The sequence below is a fragment of the Strongylocentrotus purpuratus genome, unplaced genomic scaffold (assembly GCF_000002235.5).
Source record: "Strongylocentrotus purpuratus isolate Spur 01 unplaced genomic scaffold, Spur_5.0 spur5_scaffold_14, whole genome shotgun sequence".
NCBI classification, from domain to species: Eukaryota; Metazoa; Echinodermata; class Echinoidea; order Camarodonta; family Strongylocentrotidae; genus Strongylocentrotus; species Strongylocentrotus purpuratus.
The window spans coordinates 5,713,781-5,735,666 of NW_022145599.1; the positions used below are offsets into that span (position 1 = coordinate 5,713,781).

Here is a 21,886-nt window from a genome sequence, read left to right on the forward strand (position 1 = left end):
ACTTTTATTGAGTAGGTGCTGATGACATAAAGACTAGCAAAAAGTCAGCTGACACGCTGAAGTTCGGAAGATTTTGGAGATAGACCTATTCATGAAATATTAGCAAGGTATGATTTCTAAATGTACTTTTTAATTTAAGGAAGTTTTTCATGTATATTTTTCACTTATTACACTACTGTTTATTTGTTTGATATGAAGGCCAAAGGCCCATGAGATAGGTATTACTCGATTGCGTGCATGATTATAGTTTCATTAAATAATTGCTTCGGTCCCAAACGTCTGTTATTGTGTATGGCTAGAGAGTACAGTTGTAGGCGCTAGTTGGCTCCCTCAGTAGGTAAAGCGTTAGACCGAAAGCTTCAGTCTCTATACCGTCGGTTGTTCCACTGAGACTACGTCTGGCTCCACTAGACCTCCGGTTATAGAGACAGAACGATCGCCTATGCCAGCCTATGTTGAAGATATCACGGCTAGATTTTAGCCGTTAGGCCCCCTTCCACAAACATGAACAAACTTGCCACGGCCGTATTGTTATGCCCCCAAAATCCCCCAAAATGTCATTTTACCTCGTGCATATCCAATTTTACATTAGGCCTAGGCTATAATACATCGGTTCCACTTACTAACTTGATTGAAATCATCCGTTTAATGGTCCCTTTTAAGGAAATTATGGGTCAAAATCGACATCCATGTTGAAAATCTTGCAAGCCGTGTTAAACTCTCGCTGCCGTCAATCTCATCCCTTCTAGTCTACGCCGAAGGCAAAATGATTATGAAGGAAAAACTGTGCGCCATCTACACGTTCGTAATGGCGTTATCACAGTTTTTCCTTCGTAATCATTTTTGCCTTCGGCGTAGACTAGAAGGGATGAGATTGACGGCAGCGAGAGTTTAACACGGCTTGCAAGATGTTCAACATGGATGTCGACTTTGACCCATAATTTCCTTAAAAGGGACCATTAAACGGATTATTTCAATCAAGTTAGTAAGTGGAACCGATGTATTATAGCCTAGGCCTAATGTAAAATTGGATATGCACGAGGTAAAATGACATTTTGGGGGATTTTGGGGGCATAACAATACGACCGTGGCAAGTTTGTTCATGTTTGTGGGAGGGGCCTAACGGCTAAAATCTAGCCGTGATATCTTCAACATAGGCTGGCATAGGCGATCGTTCAGTCTCTATAACCGGAGGTCTAGTGGAGCCAGACGTAGTCTCAGTGGAACAACCGACGGTATAGAGACTGAAGCTTTCGGTCTAGTAAAGCGTCTGCCTGTCGAACCAAAGATCCCGGGTTCGACTCCCACCCAGGCGGATGACTGAAGTCTGCGTTGTGTGTTAAGGTGCCCCTTCCCTTGTTCATAGACGCAGGTTATGTCAAGTGTAAAACACTCCGTCCCTCGGATAGGACGTTAAAAGGAGGCCCCATGTACAGGAGAGTCACCACCCTTGCACGTTAAGAACCCATTGCACTATTCGTATAAGAGTAGGGGGAAACCCCGGTGTAATGGTCCACCTGCACACCCCGATCAGGCCGAGTATACGGCATCTGCAAGAATCTTCAGTAATGAAGGAGGCAGATTATCTTGAAGAAGAGAAGAAGAGTTCAGCTCTAGGCTAGCTCAGAGGTCTATCCAGAATTTGACCCGTAACTCCGGCGTGGAGATACCCTACTAAAACATACCCAAAATGAAGAAAATATTCATCAAATGTCCAAATAAATGTCATGATTTAAAAGTCGATATGTTACCTGTTTCGTGTCAATTTTCTTACTTTAGTTAGCGACTGTAATCTTAGTTTACGGTCGCTAATTGTGACAGAAAAGTGAGAATTTGCTCTGTTCAAAAATAATTTCCAGTACCTAAGCTATGTTTTGAATACATAGCCTAGTCTTTATTATATTATAGAGAACAGTACATTTTTAGGCAGCTATAAAAGAAATTATCACAAATGAAGTAAAGACCAAAGGGAAGTTGCTCAAACTTGTAGACTGATTAGTGATGCACTTGCCCATCCCTCGAAAAGATTATTGTCTACTTCACCAATTTGAATTGCAGTCTGAAGATAAGTCAATACTCTGAATGCAATATCATATTTTACCAACAGTAGTGCTTGGGACTGCTGCCACCATGTCTCGAACTACCAAGGAGACATTCCGGCAGCGGATGCAGGGCTTCTTTGGCATGCGAGGACCTCGAGGGAGCAACCCTGGAGATGGACAATTTAAGAAAGGGGAGTTCTTCATTACCCCTACACTCAAGAAGGTAAAAGATGGCTCACTGTTCTTGATGCAATCTTTATTCAAGTGTAACAAAAGCCATTTTACAATATGATACAGTGTTTCTATATCGCACTCCCTCAAAGATGTGTGCTTCCATTCCCTCAAATGAGAGTTAGTATGCGCCATTGATATACAGAGTCGGGGTTGGAGTATTAGAAAGTGAAATATGTTTCAGGGAATTTTTATGAATTCATTTCATAATCTTTTATTCTTCAGAATCAGTTTTCTTTAATCTACAAACAAATAAATATGTATGCATGTGCAAAGATAATTCATGGTCCTTCATTGTATTCCCAATTAATCATCAAGTAGCCACCTGTTTTCAATGAATTGGCTATTTTTATTACTGTTTTTTTTTTTCTTCCAGGATTTGAGTCGAGAGAGTCCATTGAATGTTCGGATGAAAGCTATCAATCACTTGAGTGCCCTCGTTGGTGAAAAGAAACTTGAAGATGTGAGTAATCAATGCACAGTAATATATTAACCAGTGATTGCTTGCAAAGCACTAATTCGCTCAACGTTCAGGTTACTGGTGCCAAACAACAGAGCCTACGCATGAGGTTCACCACGACATCATTCAAGCAATGGGCTGGAGCAGGGCAAATTCAATGTTTGGCACTGGTGTGATCACCACGCCATTGTTTGGAACCAGCAACCTTGAAAACTTGGCTAATATGATGTCACACTTCGTTGCTCTGTACTGTACCTGTATGAGATTATTTTCTTTCTTTCTTTCTTTCTTTTGTGGTTGTTATTGTATTTCCTTAGCAGTAGAAAATAAAAAAATTTAAAAAAATGATATTATCTTTCCCCATCCGTTCCATTATTAAAGGAGATCATTCTTACCCGACTTTGTATTTTCATTATTTAGATTTGAAATGAACCAGTGTACATGAATTTACGTCTTAATAAAAGTCCATTGTTAATTGAAATTCTCATTTTATCATTATGAACAATTGGTTTGTTTATGTAATGGATTCAGCTTTTGTGAGTGAAATCCTTTCTCTCAAACATTGCCAAAGACTTGACTATTTATTATAAGTTTGTTCTGTTTTGTATTTTAGCAGGGGAGAACAAATTAACAAGTAAGGAAACAAATGTACTACATTTATATATGGCTTGTTAGTTTATCTATTGACAACTATAATTTTCCCTTTACTGTATTTGTTTACTACAGAATGGAATAGAGGCAATATGGGTATTGATATCGGATCTGTTAGACCCTCAAGTCAATACAGATCATCGTCATCTTGTTCTTCACTTCCTCAAATGCATAATAATCGGTCAGGTAAGCCATAGTACATCTTTATATTTCTTTTTTACATAAAAATATCTAGTCTATATCCTCTAAAAGTGTTATAAACAAATTTGAAATATGTATTTACTTGAACTATATCTTGAACCTTATTTTCATTTTTCAAAGGATCAACATAAAATTTTAAAAACAATTGCAGATTGAGATATACATGTTGAACAGCATAATAAAAGTACATACCGGTACATACTTTTATGTCTTTAATGCACGTCCTTAAATTGTAGTGATATTGTTTGCTTATTTATGTAGCATAGGGTGTTCTTGTTGTGGCCTTTAGTCCTGTCCATGTCATGTTGCCTGGTTGGCAAAGAAATTATTTTCCTAAAATACTCAATTCATGGAAGAAACTGTGGCCCAGAGGGCGTGTATGTAATAAGGGTTATGTTTGACTCGTATTCAAATATTATTACTTGTCTGGGGATGAATTTTATATCTGGAGATGACCTGTAATGTCCCCCTCTATTTTTCAAGTGAAATGAAAAGAAAAAGGAAATTGAAGGAAGAAGAAGTTAAATCAACCATCATTACTAATCTTATCTGATTAATCCATGGATTCTTCCTCATTCTTTTCCAGTCTGAATTCCTTGGTCCAATGCGATATCACTTCTTTCAGGTGGTCAAGGGACACAACATCTTTGAAGACCTTCCTCAGAGGTTAGTACGGGGGGGGCTGTTTCACCTGTTTAAACATGGGGGGGGGGGGAAATGTGCTGTTTATTTCCATTATAAGTGTTACAACTCAATGTGGAGCTAATATTTTTTCCTTCATCTAGCTAAGTAAGACATATTCCATCATTATACAGGATTAACATTTGACAGATTTGATAGTAGATTTTAGAGGGATATATTTAACCTGTGTATTTGTATATTAAGATGTAACCAGATAGTATGTAAACGTTGAAAAATATCTTCTGTTCATGTCCTTTTACCGACTCGACCTTTTAATATCTCACATTTGTAGATTGGACATGTTGCGAGCTCTTAGTGACAATGGCAAGAATCTGTTAGATTTTGAGGAGGAGATGGGACCTTTTCTTATGCTGTGGATGCCAGATGTCATCAGCTATGGAAAGTAAGTACCGGTATATATGTCTTGTGTTGTCATCGTAGAGGTGGTATCGGGGTATAGTGGTTCATTCACTTGACTCTCAATCCAAGGGTCAAGGGTTCATATCCCGGCCCGGCACTTTTGTCCTTTGGCAAGATATTAATCCACATTTGCTACTCTCCACCCAGGTTAAATGAGTCCCTGGTAGGATGAGAAAGTCATTGTAGTTTTTTCAGCTTTTGACCATCTGTAAAATGGCTTCTGGCTGGAATGCTCCCTAGGGAGTGGAGAATGTGCATGCATTGTATGCAGGCAAGCCTGAATCTGATGAGCAGTAATGTATCTGTGAAGTGCATAGAGTGATTGCTAATTTGTTAAGTAAACTATAAAACCAGAATGTTATTATCTTGAGGAGTTACCACCCCTTTAGATCTGTCTTGTTTGGAGCTCAGGTCCATATTAACTTCTTTATCCTTTTGCACCAGGTGCTTAGTTATATTTTGGGGTTTGGAGGTTTGCAAAGCCCTAAATTTGTACAAGTCACAGACCAATAGTTGTGCCATATGTGAAAATAAAACAATACACAAAATAATTCCTTATTTCAATATATCTCAGTCATTCTATTTCTTAATGAATATCTATGATCATCGTTCCCAAAAAAATCATGTTGGGAATGTGTTGGATACTGCTACAAGAATGCTACTTTTTCATTCTTTGTAAGTATGTAATGTAATGTAATGTAATGTAATGTAATTCTTGCCTTGTCAAAAAAAATCAAAGATTGATGGATGTATCTAATGACCTCTTTTGTTTCTGCAGAACTGCTGGGTTTCTTCAGGTCTTGGTGAATGTCATCAAATATAACTCCTGCTACCTTGATGATCATATCATAGCTGGCTTAGTTCAGTAAGTTCGCTTTTAGGTGCTTACCATCTCAATTTATTTGTTAATCAAAGAGATTTCAGAATTATACATGTTGCAGTTCCAAGTTCCTTTGTGCAGGTGAGATTTGAGTATTGTTTAGGGGAAAGAACATGAACAATTCTTGTGCCATATTTACTAAGAAGTGAAGTGTATACCAGTTTATCATTATCATTTATTGAAGTCAGCATTTTCCCTCTCATTATGACTGAACAAGTATTGCTAGATACAATATCCAGGGCTTTCAACAAGTATTCAATGTAGAAAGTGTGTCAAATACATGTACATGGATCTATTCAAAGAGCTGAATAGTATGTTAAATAACCAGGAAAAAAAGGGAAGATGATGTGAAAAGAACATGGGATCTGGAAGTAGATGGTGTTAGAGGGAAAGGAAGACGAAAGATTTTAAGGAAAGATATGGGGAAAAAAGAAAGCAATAAGGTTGGTCTAAATCATGGAACGGATGCTCAATACAAGAAGTGGAGGGAGGGAGTGTCATCAGGGCATGAAAGTCATTAACCCCTCGTAAAAGGGAAAATGCTGACTTTAATAAATGATGATGATGATGATGATGAGAAGTAGATAGAGAGCCTTGATCACTAATATAATCACACAGGGCTCTAATAGCAGGGATGCCAGTTTTCAGGCCCTTGCAAGTTATTTTTAGACCATAGTTTAGACTTTTTTGTGTACAAAATAGCTCATTCTCTGTGATTTTCAGGCCCTCTCATCAATTCCAACTGGCATCCCTGTAATAGTAAGCAAGGAATTCTCTGAACATTCCAACATTCTTTCCCCTCTTTTCCTTCAGGCATACTTGCTCCATCTGCAGTAGAACAGAGAAAGAGAGGGATATAGAACAAGCCATCCATGTCTTAGATGCTGTGATCTGCTATAGCTGCTTGCCTAGCGAGTCTCTTTATCACTTCATTACCGCCCTCTGTAGGACAGTCAGTGTCAAGAGATTCTGCCAGTCCAGCTGGAAGGTAGGCCATCTGCAATAACCAATATTTCCATAAACACAAATTTTACAAGATTACACACCATCAAAGGTCTGGAATTGTGTACGTGTATACTGCTTTTATTTATTTTTTTAATAATGATGAATACATTTTACAAACTCTTTTCTTTTCATTTCTTTATGATGTCCATAGAGGATAATTGTTCATATTTACATTTAGAATCTTGCTTCAAAGTAATTTTACAGGAACAACATATAATTGACAGTCATAAGTCATGTAAATATTGGTCGCTACGTTGCAGCACCCTGTATTTTTCCTTGTATGTAAGTTTAATGAAAGAATATGATGCATATTTATCAAATATGTTCCTTTATTTGTTTGATAAATGTTCTTTTATTCTTTACTTGACCCACCTGTACATGTTATATTTGGGATACTTTTATTAAAGATTCATAAGATTGATAACACGTCTTTATTTGATTTCCTTTCAGCTAATGCGTAATCTTCTAGGAACCCATCTTGGACACAGTGCAATCTATACCATGTGCTGTATAATGGAGGATAGGTAAGGAACGGTACTCTGAGTGCATGTTCTTGCAATACATGTATGTTTGCATACTGTCTGCATATAAAACTAATTAATCTATTTGTATGACACAAGGAGAAATCAAAGCATTATGGTATCAGATGATTTTTCATTCTTATTTCTGTGTTGTGGCATGTACCACACAAAAAGTATGTGATTCAGATAAAGGCTTTGAATTTTTGCACTGCTTTGAAATGAAGCTCCAGTGAAGTTATCCAAGTGATTGATTCATGTACATTAGATTTAACTGTTTTTATTGACAACTGAAGATCAGCTAAATGTCTATTACCACAAAGTTATTACTGGCTTCCTCGCTTTCTTGGGGGCTGACTTGACCTTCTTTGCGGTGGCTGCCTTCTGCTGTTTTTAATGTCTCAAGCCACGATAGATTTGTTTTTCTATTTTTCTATTTTCCTGTTTTTTCCTTCTTTTCGTTGGCCATAACGCCAAGATGACAGTAGTTTGAAAATCATATATGATATGTAACTTAATGCAAGTTTAGAATAATATCAATCTTTATGTCTTGACTCTCTTTATTTTGGACAGCCACAACATCAGTGATGTGGTGCTGCTACGTGGGGCAGTGTTTTTTGTTGGTATGGCACGATGGGGATCCATGAAGGTACAATCGTTGCGTCACATCAACTTCACTTCTGTCCTGCCATCATTTGAGAGGGTAAGAGACTCAGGGAAATATATCACAGCAGAGATAAGAAAACCTCATTTAATACACTGACAAACAATTTTGTATGTCTTGTTCAAAGATGACAACTGTTATTTATTGTATGGAGTGATGAACACAATATGTGTTCGCCTCCATTTCCAAGGTATGGATTTGTATTTAACTCTGTAATTCTTTATCTAACTTTGCAATACATGTACAGTCATGTCTTTATATCCACTTTATGTCTTTCTCATTGCGTACACATCATTTATTCCCTTTTCCATCAACTATGAAAGAATAATTTATATTCTCTCTCTCTCTCTCTCTCTCTCTCTCTCTCTCTCTTTCTGTCTTTCCCCTCCACTTCAGGCCCTGACCTGCAAGCATGTGTTGGTGGCATATGAAGTGACCCTGTCCTTACAGAGACTGGTCAAGAAGAATGGACAGGACATTCAAGCGGTCACCTGGGATATCATTTTAGGAATTATAGAAAAACTCTTCAGAAACATTGAGGTAAGATGTCTGTCATACTTCTCTCATTGCTTGATCTTTCATTTTTCCTTAATAAATATGGCTGTACAAAGTATTGGAACCTTATTCACACTTTACCTGTTTAGCTCATTTAATTATATTATAAAGTGTCTTTATGGAAAGCTAAAAAAGTTGTCTGTTTTATAATCATATGCACACTCAATCTGCCATTTAATGACGATACATCAGAATGTTTTGCAGATTGGGCATGAATCATCTAATCTAATCTAATTCCTAAAATATTGTTTAGCTCATAATGTTTATTTCTTGATCAAGAAGTGTTTTAAATACAGGTACAACATTTTACCCCTGTGTGAATATAATGAATTTATGAGTAAAGATAAACCTAAACAACATATATACTGTATCGATTGAAAAGTTTATTTTTCATTATACTGTACTAAAAAAAATCAAATCAAGGTTCAGCTCAGTCTAGAATCAATTTAAGAAGAGAAGTTAGATCATGGTTTATCATGTTTCCCCATTGTTAAAGCTGATCTAGAGATTGTTTTGAGTTTCTCTATATTTATTGTATTCAAAACTTTGAGTTCAATTTAAAAACTTTTTAACCAGAAAGCTTGTAAGGCATTTCCTCTCTAGCTGTCTCCTCATTCTCATAGATACTCACTTTTCCATATATTTTGTCCAGATTACCTTTATGATGTATATTATATTGTATGATTATCTTTGTAATGTATGTTATTTTATCTTTAAAGGTATGCAATATTTATATAATATTGACCGGCCCTTATGGAGATACCACATATATTGCCCAAACTAGACTCATATTGCCCCGAGTAAAAGACGAGGGCAATATGGGTCCTGTGTGGGCAATGTATGTGGCATCTACCGAAAGTTAAGCCAGTCAATATTTTTATTGTTATCCAAATCAGACATCTAGAGCAAAATCAACCATGAAAACCTCAAAGAACTGAACAAACTTTGTCAACCAGCAGTGCTGGATGAAATTGTTGATACACTGCAAACAGTGTGCCTTTGGTGTGATTATTACGTCACAATAGAGTGCGCGCAAAGTGAGCAGGTTTAATAGATGCGCAATGAAAATTACAAAATACGGCGCGGTCAATATGAGACTATATTTTCACTCGTCTCTACACCAAAGTCTATACGGGCAGGGAGACCAAGGAAAATACAAAGAATATACCCTTCCGTTCCCACTGCTAATGAAAACTAGGGCAATAGGGTTTTGTAAATGACCAGCTCAGATGTCTGATATGGGTAATAATGTATGTTATTTTATTTAAATGTTTTTAATGATAAATGAAATAAATTTGACTATCTATCTAAATAAAGGATGTTGCTTTTCAGCAAATCCAAATAGGATTAATTCTGACTTGTGGAATTCCTTTTGTTTTCTTTTGAGCAGGAGTATGCAGTGAGTCATGAATACCTTCCCACTCAGCTCCATGATCTCCTTACAATGATAGAGAGGCTTTATGAGAAGAACAGTTTCAATGGATCACAGCAACAGCTCTTTGCTATCGTAGAAGAGTTTGCTCGTCTCAGGCCTGTAAGTGGAACTACTTCCTTGTCTTTGTGAATGAATTCCTTTTTTCCTCCAATAGGTGTGTAAAATACATGTACGCATACATTACCTAGTTACATTTAATAGAAGAGAAGTTTAAAATTTGATTAAAAAAGTATTTTGTAGGACGCATTTGAGTTTTGAAAAACATCAAATTTTATTAAGGGTATGAACAATTCAGTTGTTAACCGTATAAACAATGCCTAAGTGTGATGAGAATACTAAACCTTGACCTTAACCCAATAGCAAATCAAAGCTTACCCCTAATATTTTTGACAAAAACAAAGCCTGGAGCTAATATCAAATCACCTTTGATCTGATATGTATGCAGCATCTAATATTTCTTCTACTTGTGACCTGTACCATCATTACTCCTACCTTTGTATCCACCTTCTCTCTGTGTGCAGGATAGTTCAGTACTATGCCTGATAAGATACAGAGCCCAAGCCATCCATCCAACCAAAGAGAACTGGATCCCAAACCTTCAGAAGCTCCTAGATCGCTACTTCCGATCTGAGAGTCGTACCGTCATCAGGGAGGCTGCCCTCAATGTCTTATCCTCGACACTTCACTCAAGTGGGAGTCTCTATGAGGTGACCTATCGTTGTTGTTTTTCTGTGTTTTTTTCGCGTGAGATAGTATATTTACACCTGTCCAAAAAAAAGCTTTTTAAGGCTAACCTATTGCAGTTCCGACTCCCTTCTTTCAAATTGGGAATTGTAAATCTTTTTTTCCCCTTCATTTTAGCTGCTGTCTTTAATATTGGAATATACCTTAACTGAAAAAATGTGAATAGAACTTGTAAAAAAAAATAACAGCTGTAATTTCATGAGAAAATTTGTAATATGCTCCCAATTCAAAGATTTCAGTGCTTTATATTTTTTATCTCCTATATCAGACAACATTTTGGCTCATAAATTAATACATACAAGAAGTTAGATTTGTATTCTTCTACTTAAAGAATCCCATATTTTATGGACTGTAACATTAGAGGCAAGACAAGATCATTCAAAAAATGATGACATAACTCATTAGAGCTTGTATGGGATTATGTCATCTATTTCAAACTCTGCCTGATTATCTTGTAATATTCTTCCTGTTCCTCTGTTTTTCCTCTACTTCTCCAGGATGACCTGATAAAAATGGTAGCTCTACCCCAGCTGAAGTCCATCTGTGATGACCGAGACCCAGTGGTCAGAAAATGTGCGGTCAAGCTGCTGATGGACTCAGCCAAGGTCTGTCAAAGTCCTTTCTGTCTGGACATACTGGACATTATAGAAAAGGTCAGTTCATATCAGTTTATGCTGCATGTTAGCAGGGCGCGACAAACCCGCTTGCCCGACGTCCCGGGGCAACCAAATTGAGCCGTCGGGCAAGTAAATCAAATTATCACTTGCCCGATTCGGGCAAGTGATACTTTTACAGTAATTTCCTAGTGTCCAAGAACTCTACCATTCACCCGTCAACTTCTTACCCGTCGTCAAAATCCAGAAGCAAAAAAGCGATCGTTCCGATTTCGAAAAAACTTCACAGACAGCTAGCCAGCTCAGCTAGCTCAGCGCGCATGCAACAGTGACACTTCAAGCCATGAATGCCGCTCCGCCTCCACGCACGGCCGGCCGTGAGCTAGCTAGAGACAGCTAGCGCGATCGTACCAGCTGCGAGCTTATTCGCGCTCTCTCTCTCTAGCTCTGCAGGCCGCACCGACAGGCCTTTGCTATTCTCTGATTGCCGATTGGTTGAATCACGCCAAATATGACGTCATTATTCTAGGGAAATGAACACGTGCGAATCGGAATGGAATAAACAACAGGGATTTTCTAGTAAGTACAAAAAGTCAAATGTTTGATATTTATTCATAATGACTGTTAATGATTGTGAACATATTATTTAAAACTCGCTGCTCATATAAATCAGATGAATGTTTTTGTCTCGTTTTCAATTTATTACTGCGGTCTCAAGATCCGACCGAGCGAGTCATTTTGATAATAGTATCGAGACCCCCAGAATATAAGCCGTTGTTGTTTTGTTTTCATGGTTTTAGCGACGTTGTTTAGTCTAGTTTTCGCATACTTATCCGAGATTTATCATAAAATATCTTCAATATTATTATTTAGTAAGAATTTACAAATTTTGGCATGATATTTATAGATATTTATTACGAGATAATAAATGCTTTAACCTCGAGTCCTTTTTCGCTTTAAAGTTTTGGGCAAGTGGAAATATTGTTTGGGCAAGTAAATTGAAAACCCACTTGCCCGACAGGGCAAGTGGTGAAAAAAATTCTTGTAGCACCCTGATGTTAGTTTATAAATGGTTCTTATAAATTAACCGTCCCAGGATGAAATTTTCTTGTAATTCTGTAATTAGTTAATTTAAAATGAACTAATTTCACGGTGCATGGGTATGTTTCAATATATCTCTTCAAATTATTTATGTTTGATGTGATTTACAGCTCACTCTGTGGAAAGGATTGAAGTCAATGAAATAAAAATTCTTTACACTTCCTCTAGTAAATGTTAATATGAAGAAAAAAAGTGTTATGGATCTTCAAAGATCCCAATTAACCATGTTTTATCAAATTGTGTAATTGACTTTAATATCCGAGACAGCTTTTGCTTACTTGTACATGTACATTGCAACTCTATTTTGATATTTGTTCAGCTGACACTTTGATCACTTCGAAGTTGAGGGAAAGAAACAGAAGTAGAACACAAACAACAGATTTTTTCAAATTTATGTTCAAATAAAGTATTCCATTACCATGCTTTGATTATTATTTTTGTTCAATCAAAGATGTGATATATGATGACATCTCATGAAGGATTTTCTTCCTTGTTTTCTGCGTCCAGGTTGTGATGAAGACCATGCATGTGAGATCACATGTAGGAGGAGGAGGAGGAGTAGAGTCGCATCATACTCCTCCTCATTCAGAAGAAGAAAGAGACTTGGTTGATGTGATGACAGCTGTCACAGGTCTGCTGGAGCTCTTCAAGGTATGATAGCAGATGGTCTGTTAAGCCCCACTGTACTACTTGAAGCTTCGTGCTCCCTCTTTATAGAAAACAATGCCTAAGCAGTGCCCGTTGGTCCCCCCAGATCCTCTTTTTCTTATGTCAATTGAGAGCTGAATTGATCAGATAGCCACCTGTCAGTGACCACGCTTGGTGGTCTAATCCCTTCTGGCCTAACTAGTACAGACGGCCTTTAAAGGAGATTAAAGTGCTAGTGATCAAGAGGAGGAGGAGAGGGAGTGGGATGGTGCTGGTAGTGGAGATAAATATAATGAAGATACTTATAGTGGTGATATTTGTGATGCTAATTGGAATGATTATGATTATCATCATTCTTTTCATCATCATTATCATCATCATCACCACAAGTATGCTAGTAATTTTGGTGAAAATGATCCGATGATGATAGCATTAAAGGGGAAGAGGCTCATGGATGACAATAATATTGATTTCAACAATGATTACTTTCTTGATGTTTTTTTTTTTGGGGGGGAAGGGTATTAGAATAAAAGTTATGATGAAGGCAACAATGATATCTTCTTTTAACTTCAGCATATGTAAAAATAGTAAAGGTAATATATATTTTAAGCACTTGCATATCATCAACTTTTTTGAAAATGTTTCTTATAGTACTAAATTCCATGCTTTATTCTACATACTCTCTCATTTAATCTCCATCTCTTTTGTCCGCCACCTCCTCCTTCAGGTCAAGATGTACCGTGTGCCCTCCTCCCATGCCGTATTTGCATTTGAGTTGCTTGGCACCCACATGAAGCAGCAGTATGAGCACAAATACAATTCAGACATGGCTAGCAACATCAGAGCCAAGGTAAGGATTGAAAGTTATTTTTTCATTCATTCATTCACTTTTGGTAAAATCAGTATCTACATTTAGACATAGTTTTTACAGTTCCAGGTTTGGTGTATCTTGATTACTTTGTCTCAATTAGAGATGTATTTCTTGCAAGTATTGTTGTGTAATTACAGTCAAATCTACCTTAAAATAGCGATCACCTGTAAAGAAAGACCTTTGTTAATAAATACCACATTCTCTGTTTCCCTTAATTGTACGATGCATTTCGGTGAAACCAGGGACCCGTTTCATAAAGCCTTTTTTCAATGACAAATGAAAAAAATCTGTGACAAATCTGCTGATAACCAATCAGAAGCAAGGATTTCAGTAGCTTATAACAAAAGCTATCATTTGTCACTGATGACAAGTTTTGTGAAATGGGGCCCTGTACCGTTATTACATGCTCGTAGTGACCATGTTTCTTATCTCCCTCAATTAATTGGTCCTTGTATTATTATTTCTTTATTGCAACCAAAACTTGAGGTTGGATTTTAAATACAAATTAAAAACACAGACAGATAGATAACAACGGTAGAAATAATTTACTCAAATTCAAAGAAACCGTAGAGTCTGATACATAAATATATGAATAACAATGTGCTACAATCAAATTATTACACATTATCAAATAAATTAATGTAAGCTCAGGAGTATAATATTTCATAATAATTGTAATTAGTATGAGAAGTAATTATGGTAGGTGTGTCTATTGATGATAATAATGTTTCACTGTATCATTGCTCATGAGTATAATATTTCATATTGATTGTAATTAATATCAGACGTAATTAGGATAGGTATGTCTATAAATTGATTAGTTTATAATGAAATTGATAATGATAATATTGTTTCACTGTATTATTACTTGTTGTTATTTGCAGGTGTTTGAGTTCCTGCTGCAGTTGAGAGCAGACTCCATGTGTAGACTAGGCTTCCCGGGAGAGAGGGGTATCTACAAGTATAGCCCCTATATACTATGTGATTCAAGGTGAGCTGGATCATAAGTTCTTTCTCTTTTCTTCCCTTTGCTCTAACATGCCTATTATTTTTTCCTCTTTTCAGAGTTTCATTGTTGACATACTATGGTGATCACAGTAATCTTCTAAATTCCCTCGCTGTCAAAACTTTTATCAATAGACGTGGAATCTTTGTTATCCTTTAGAAATACATGTTATGTATATCTCCTTGATATTTTTTCTGAGGCTTAGTCTACTGATCACCAATGATACTAAATTGGATTAGATTTGATTTGATTTGATGATAGTAATTCTATATTATCTCTACATTTACCATAATACTGTATAGTTGTGCTTTAAATTAAAGTACATGACATTGGAGATGGTATGCAGAAAAATGAGAGCTGAAGTTACATAAAATGCATTTTTTTTTAATTTATCTAGTTAGATAGTACTTTTTTTTTTAAAGTAAAGCACATTTAAATGTTTACTCAGGCCTTGATGAAGTTGCATGATGAGTTGAAATTCCTATGAATAAAAGCTATAACTTTAATTTTCATACCTAGAGATAAACAATTCTATCCATCCATCTGTGTGTCTCTTAGATTAGAGATGGAGCTAGCAGGGAAGACATCCCCACCAGTATGCAGCTCACCGCCTCCGGGTGAGAGACATCTTAAACCTACCATCATCCCGTTCATCCAGGCCTTCAAGATGATCACAACCTGCTTGAGAGAGGTAAGATAGCAACAGCCTAGGTAGCATTAAAGGGATTGGGCAACTTTGTCTAAGATTCTGAAACCCATGCTGCAATCATAATTATACACCTTTAGGTCAGTCAGGAATCCCATCACATTTACAAGCCGATCGCCTTTCTTACAATTATGTATTACAATTTGTCAGGAATACCCCTGATTGCATGTCTTAAAAAGTCAGTAATCTCAACATTTTCTTTGGTTTAGTGAAAATGAAAGATGAAATTACTATTTACTATTTTTTAATATTTTATAACTTTTATCACAGTACGAGGCTACCTAATCTGTATAACTACCATGTTGATTTTGAAAAGCTATTTTTAATGATTTGTATCTTGTTATGTTACCTGCCCTGCTTGAATCACAAAACAGATCAAGTCCTGGGCTTTTCTTGATGTGTTCTCCTTTTCTTTGAATGTCTTTGTCATAATGTCTCTGTTCCTTTATAACTAAAGTTAGAATAAAATGATTAACCCACAATTTTTCTTTATTCTAATCAGGAAACTCATTGGAAGGTTCTATCCATGGTTCTGCCTTGTCTTACCAAAGCTCTTCAGAACAAGAACCTGGTCCTAGCAGCTAATGCTAACATGGAGAACCTGTGTGTGGTTCTCTGCTCCATGGTAAGACCTTAAAGCCCCACTGCACTACGTATAGCTACTTGCGCCCTCTATATAGCAAACAAGGCCTAATCGGTGACCATTGGTCCCCCATGGTCCACTTTTTCTAATGTTAATTGAGAGCTGATTTGATGAGATAACCACCTATCAGTGACCATGCAGGGAGGTCTAATTCCTCCTGGCCAAACTAGTGCAGAGGGGCTTTAAATAAAGTCAAAGTTATCAAGATTAAATTTCATCTTGTGCTTTACTATGCAGGCTATTCTTTTGCCTATTCATAGAAATTGCATGTAGTTCTATGACGCATCTGAAAGGTATTACCTGTGGAAGTTTTAATGTCTGTGGTCCACACACCTCCTTGAGAAGTGGAGGGCAATCTGATTTGTATATTATTCAAACCACTGTGAGGAACTCGCCCCACAATTTCTATTTGTACATAGTATTTCACTGTCATATATGATATTATTTCTGTTTTATTTGAGAGGAATCCTCAGCTAATGTACTTTGTTAATTAAACCACAAATATCAATCCACAAAAATGCATGAGGTTACCTATGACAAAACTGAATTTGACAAAATGAAAAAAATATAAGCATTTAAATCCTTCTTTTTTTCTTCTTCTCATTTGTGGTAACAGGTTGAGGACCGAAGTCACATGAGTCGTTTACAACGCTCTGAAGGATTCAACAGAATTGATTTCTATACTGGTATCTACAGTGCCCTGACTGCCTTGGTGCCATACCATACGCTGCTTGACCAACAGAAGAAGGTATTACATATTATATTACAGTGACTTTCTAACCTGGATCCTTCTCAGTCATGAAGAGATGCCAGGTCATTTATGTATTCTCTTTGATATTTTGAAGAGGTTGTTATATGATACATTTCACAGTGAGCTGTAAAACACTTCTGCTTTCAAGCAAATTGAATAATCAAAATTTACTGGGGCTTCCGGTAAATTTCAAATTTAAATAGCGCCTAAAGCCATTTCATAGTAGCTGCGACCATGAAAATCTCAGAATATGCAGTTCTGATATACATGTATACTTTCCAAACGGGAATAGCAAATCGGTCGATTGTAATCAAGAAACATTGTTTTAAAGATAAAGTAATATCAGTCTTGAGAGGGAGCTATACAACATAAAGAGTTTATTATTTACAGTATCATCACTTTAGACTCAATTTCAACCGCGACAACGATCATTGAATATTGTAAAATCTTATATGCTTCCAATATGTTCATTTGAACCAAATTCATGACCCCATACCAAAACTTTGTATTACCTTTAAGTATGCAATGAAAAACATCATAGAAAATAGTAAATGAAAAGTGCTTTACATTGATCTCAGTTAGGCTTAAGTTGCATTCAAAACAAATGTATCTTTTTTCTTACTTTTAACAGAATATTATTATACCTTAATATTTGCCCTTCATAATAAAGATCAATTCCTTTGTGACATTTTGGTTATTGTCAGTTAGTACTCAATGCATTCAGTGTAAGTACATGATCGGTGTCCTGTTCTATCTCCAGGTGTACCTGATCAAGTGCTTTGAGGCGGGCCTGAAGTTGAAGTGTGCCCAGCAGTGTGTGGATGGTTTGACCTTGTGTGTCATTGAGATGCAGGAGACCATGTTGAAGGTGTTGCCTTCGATCATCCTGGTCATGTCTCAGATGTCAGCTACTGCAACCATGGCCATCCCTGTCCTTGAGTTCCTCTCAAGTAAGTAAAGCGATAGTGGTGGTAGTAGTGGTGGTTATTTTACCTGACTGCTAAGAAAGCATAAATGCTTGTTAGTAAGCAACCAGAGGACTGACGGCTTTAGGTCCTCTCCGAGGGACCTGGTAATGAGGATTAATGCCTTACCAAAGGGCACTAGCGCATCGACTTGGTTTCTAACCCGGGTCACCGGATTACGAGACCACTGCTCTACCAACTGAGCTATCGTGCCTCCTCCCTAGATAGAGGGCCACACTATTTATTCCATGTTGAGTTTTTACTGGTATTCATCCACTGATTGTACCTCTGATAGATGGGTTCAAGTCTTGGGTTTGAGCCACATATTGTCCAATGATCTTTGAAAGTAATATGCATGGTGGTGTTTATAAATGCATAGGTTTATGGTTTCACCATGTGGGTAGTCCTGAAAGGACCTTTGGTTTGGAAGTGGATAGAAGGAAAGAGAGAGAGAGAAAGGTTCTGTGTTCTTTGGGTTTCGTCCATTGGAGGTCTACTTAATAGTATTATATGGTTAGAGGTAAAGAAATTTAAGAGAGATATTCATTCATGAGAAGAGTCCTGAAAAGGGACTGTTGTACCAGCTTATGAATGTGAAGAGATTCATAACTTTCAGATTCATAACCTTGTTCGCCAGTCTCTCACTTAATATCTCTCACATATTGTTTGTTTAAGACACCAGTGTTTGATGTAATATGTTACCACTTCTTTCTTCTTGAAACTATTCTCTTGGAATAAGGTGATGATGAATGGGCATTTCATAAATGATATGGATTTATGGAATTATAACTTACACATACAGGTGTACATTCACAATATATATGTGCATATTTCAATGAAGGCCTATTTCAGTAATGCATTGGTAATGAGAGATTTACAGGTATTCAATAATGCTGTATAATTCAATATGATATTGTTCTTTTTTGTTTTCAAGATTTACTTTGTCAGGCAGAAGAAATACTTAACCCCTTTATACTTTTTATCATCAGGCTTAATCTGGTTTCCTAAGCTGTACGCTAACTTTGTTGAGAGTGAATACATGAGTATCTTTGCTGTGGCTCTCCATTACACCAACCCTTTCAAGTAAGTGGGAGACATTTCACTGAATAATACTTCTTAGCCATACAAGCAATGTTAGGAAGCCAACACAGTCTACTTAAAGATACGGTGTCATAAGGTAGAGGTGTGTGATCTAGTGGATATGTCACCGGACTGTGGATCACAGGGTATGCGGTTCGAGTCCCGCCGCAGCACTAATGTCCTTTGACAAGACATTGATCAACACTTGCCACTCTCCACCCAGGTGCCAAATGGGTACCCGGTAGGAAGGAATTCCTTGAATGCTGTGAGCACCGAAATCAGTAGCCTAGCTAGAGATGGGGTAATATTGGAGCACCTTGCAGGGTGAATATGTGCGCTATATAAATATCCAATGTTATAATATTATTGTAAGGACAAGCTAAGCTTTATATGCACTTGAATATTTTACTATCACTGTCTTTAACACTTGAATATTTAATCATCACTGTCTTTAATAAAGAAGCTAGCTAGTGTCAAGTTCCATGTACATATTGATCATGTGATTTTCTTTGTTTGGGTTTCTTTCACAGACATTTTTTTAAAAATAATTAATTTGTAATGATTATACCAGAGCATACAATTGTGGCTATTTTCCCCTTTGCAGGTTTTCCCTATATGTAGTATCGCTGGCCCATCATGTAATTGCCATGTGGTTCATCAAATGCCGTCTGCCATTCAGGAGAGAGTTTGTCAATTGCATCACAAGGGTAAGATTAGCCTCCGTCATCATCATTCTTCAGTTCTTTTGGGAATATGTATGCAAAATTCATATATATGTTATTCATAATTCATATCTAATTCTAAATGACCTCATGTATTATTCTAAATTTTAATTGTTATTGAAACAATATGTATTAAAATTTTAGCGATCAAGGATCTTTGTAACTATTAAAACTGATATTTTCATGTTGATATTAACCTTTAAGGGGGTATCTCACTGAGCGGCGAATGCTTGCGAATGTTGCGGAAAAATCAGGGTTCGCCTTTTTGAATGTCCAAAATTTCTTTGTGACAAGAAAAATTGTTTGCGAACTTTCTTGCAACCTTTTACAAACCTTTTACAAACCGTGCCGAAACACCAAATTCGCTACGTTTGCAAGCATACGCCGCTCAGTGAGATAGCCCCTTTAGGAGTTTTATGAATTGTTTTGTTGCTACCAGGGTCTACAAGCCAATGCACTCAGACCTGTACCAGACTTTGATGGTAGCAGCTCTCCACCAATCATGAAGCTTAGGAGAAGCAGCAGTCTCACAGACAGGACTAAAATGTTAGTAATAACACCTGACAATATACATGTACATGTATGTGTTGAAAACGATATGCTTAGAGGCTTGTGTTTAATTTTTAAGGGTTGCATGTATTTCTCACAAGAGAATAGTTACATACTTTACCTGAAATACACATATTTCTATCAGAATGGTTGCTCTTTACATCCTAAAAGGAAAAGGTATTCTATGTGGGAAGTAATCCAGCTAAAGAAGTATGATGGAATAGTAGCATACATCTACTTGACAAAGAAGCAAAAAAAAGTAAAAGTAAAGATAAGCGCCTAAGTGTATGTACTGCAACTATTACACATTCTGTGTGATGAATATGAATATCAGCTTTTCCTATTCTAGTGCATCCTTACCGGCTTTGTAGTGTTTTCTTAAGTATGAGTGTGACCGGTATTGAGTAAGCTTTTACGTGTAAGACATCAGAAAGTTGTGCTTTAGTAGATAACTCATTTCAGAGTCTTGCATTTAATATTGTCTCTTTATCTACCCTGTCAGGAATGAGAAAGGCAAAGGAAAGGGTGAAGATGGAAGCAGTTCAAAGGCACTCACAACAGAAGAGGCTCTAGATATGCTCAACAGACTCCTCACTCAGACCTGTCTAGACATGATGGCTAGGTACACCTACTCAACACTGGCTACCTATCCAAAGAGGTGAGATAGATACTCCAGCATGTGCCATACATATATATGTCACATTATTCTACATGTAGAATCACGATAGTACTGCAGGCCTGTGGTAATAAGCCAATGATTGACTGATGATTACATGTGAAATTATGCAATGCAGCCTTAAAGCTGCCACAATTGTAATATAAATCTAATACAAATAAACCTGGTTTTATTACTTCAGCCCCACTGCACTACTTATAGCTACTTGCGTCCTCTATATAACGAACAATGCCTAATCGGTGACCATTGATCCCCCATGATCCACTTTTTCTTATGTTTAATGAGAGCTGATTTGATGAGATAACCACCTGTTAGTGACCACCAGGGAGGTCTTATCCCTCCTGGCCAAACTAGTGCACCAAGGCTTTAAACATTAGCTTTACTGTTGATTACAAGTCTCAACATATGATAATACAGTGTATCTCTGCAACCAAAGGTCGTAATGTGATTGTAACACAGAAATGATTTTCAGTAGCTTTCTTCTTTTTAGTTCCACTTTAAGGTTATCCTAATTTTTTTTTTTTTTTTTAAATTTCAGGTCACCGGTTTCAGAGTTCCTTTTGGCTGGAGGTCAAAGTCAAAGCTGGCTTGTTGGAAACAAGGTCGTTACCGTGACGACCAGTGGGGGCAGCACCCGTCTTCAACGGAACGGTGTGTGCGAGAGGTGCAACTCTCTCATCCAGCAGTATGTAGAGACAACCTCCACAGCCTCTCAGGAGAAAGTGGAAGGAGAGACGGAGAGCTGGATGTCAAAGATAAACGAGGAGAAGGCCGACCAAGAGGCTAAGCAACCAAGCTCACCCTCGGGTACAGGGTTTGGAAGGCTGAAGAGACAGAGATCAAAGTCTGGCAACACACAGCGGATAGACAGCAGTGGAAATGCACTGCAGAAAAAGGTTTTGATGAATTCACCTGCTTTCTCTTTGAGACTTGATGAAAAGATTGTTGTCTACATTAAGCTTTATTCATTTTCATTTTTAAATATTGGTGCAAAAAAAGAGAAGCAAAAGATATACATTTCATTGCCAGTAATCATCATAACATCTCATAAAGATATACATGTAGCA

At 37.0% G+C, this 21,886-nt stretch overlaps 2 protein-coding genes and 1 long non-coding RNA gene across 4 annotated transcripts in view; 1 reads left to right on the top strand and 2 right to left on the bottom strand.

The window, feature by feature from the left end:
* LOC105444951 (tenascin-R-like) overlaps positions 1-2,132 on the bottom strand; it is a 14,678-nt gene extending 12,546 nt beyond the window's left edge. Inside the window, exon 1 of the mRNA XM_030984959.1 lies at positions 2,102-2,132. Within this exon, the coding sequence (XP_030840819.1) occupies positions 2,102-2,132 (31 nt within the window). The remainder of the gene's footprint in view (positions 1-2,101) is intronic.
* The window catches only part of LOC581860 (tuberin), a 33,179-nt gene continuing 13,377 nt past the window's right edge, over positions 2,085-21,886 (top strand). For both annotated transcript variants that reach the window (XM_030984038.1, XM_030984039.1), the window contains exons 1-25: positions 2,085-2,265; positions 2,650-2,736; positions 3,460-3,570; positions 4,172-4,251; positions 4,559-4,669; positions 5,465-5,551; positions 6,380-6,554; positions 7,022-7,095; positions 7,663-7,792; positions 8,150-8,293; positions 9,699-9,842; positions 10,265-10,450; positions 10,985-11,140; positions 12,710-12,853; positions 13,578-13,700; positions 14,606-14,712; positions 15,286-15,418; positions 15,936-16,058; positions 16,693-16,824; positions 17,588-17,777; positions 18,782-18,875; positions 19,477-19,579; positions 20,034-20,140; positions 20,646-20,801; positions 21,358-21,715. In XM_030984038.1, the coding sequence (XP_030839898.1) occupies positions 2,131-2,265; positions 2,650-2,736; positions 3,460-3,570; positions 4,172-4,251; positions 4,559-4,669; positions 5,465-5,551; positions 6,380-6,554; positions 7,022-7,095; positions 7,663-7,792; positions 8,150-8,293; positions 9,699-9,842; positions 10,265-10,450; positions 10,985-11,140; positions 12,710-12,853; positions 13,578-13,700; positions 14,606-14,712; positions 15,286-15,418; positions 15,936-16,058; positions 16,693-16,824; positions 17,588-17,777; positions 18,782-18,875; positions 19,477-19,579; positions 20,034-20,140; positions 20,646-20,801; positions 21,358-21,715 (3,390 nt within the window). In that variant the 5' untranslated portion in view covers positions 2,085-2,130. The remainder of the gene's footprint in view (positions 2,266-2,649; positions 2,737-3,459; positions 3,571-4,171; positions 4,252-4,558; positions 4,670-5,464; positions 5,552-6,379; positions 6,555-7,021; positions 7,096-7,662; positions 7,793-8,149; positions 8,294-9,698; positions 9,843-10,264; positions 10,451-10,984; positions 11,141-12,709; positions 12,854-13,577; positions 13,701-14,605; positions 14,713-15,285; positions 15,419-15,935; positions 16,059-16,692; positions 16,825-17,587; positions 17,778-18,781; positions 18,876-19,476; positions 19,580-20,033; positions 20,141-20,645; positions 20,802-21,357; positions 21,716-21,886) is intronic.
* Positions 9,357-21,759, bottom strand: LOC115923445. Its single transcript, XR_004063888.1, has 4 exons — positions 21,750-21,759; positions 17,973-17,982; positions 13,677-13,680; positions 9,357-9,423 (listed from the first exon to the last, which is right to left on the bottom strand). It is a non-coding gene; the product is annotated as an uncharacterized LOC115923445 (long non-coding RNA).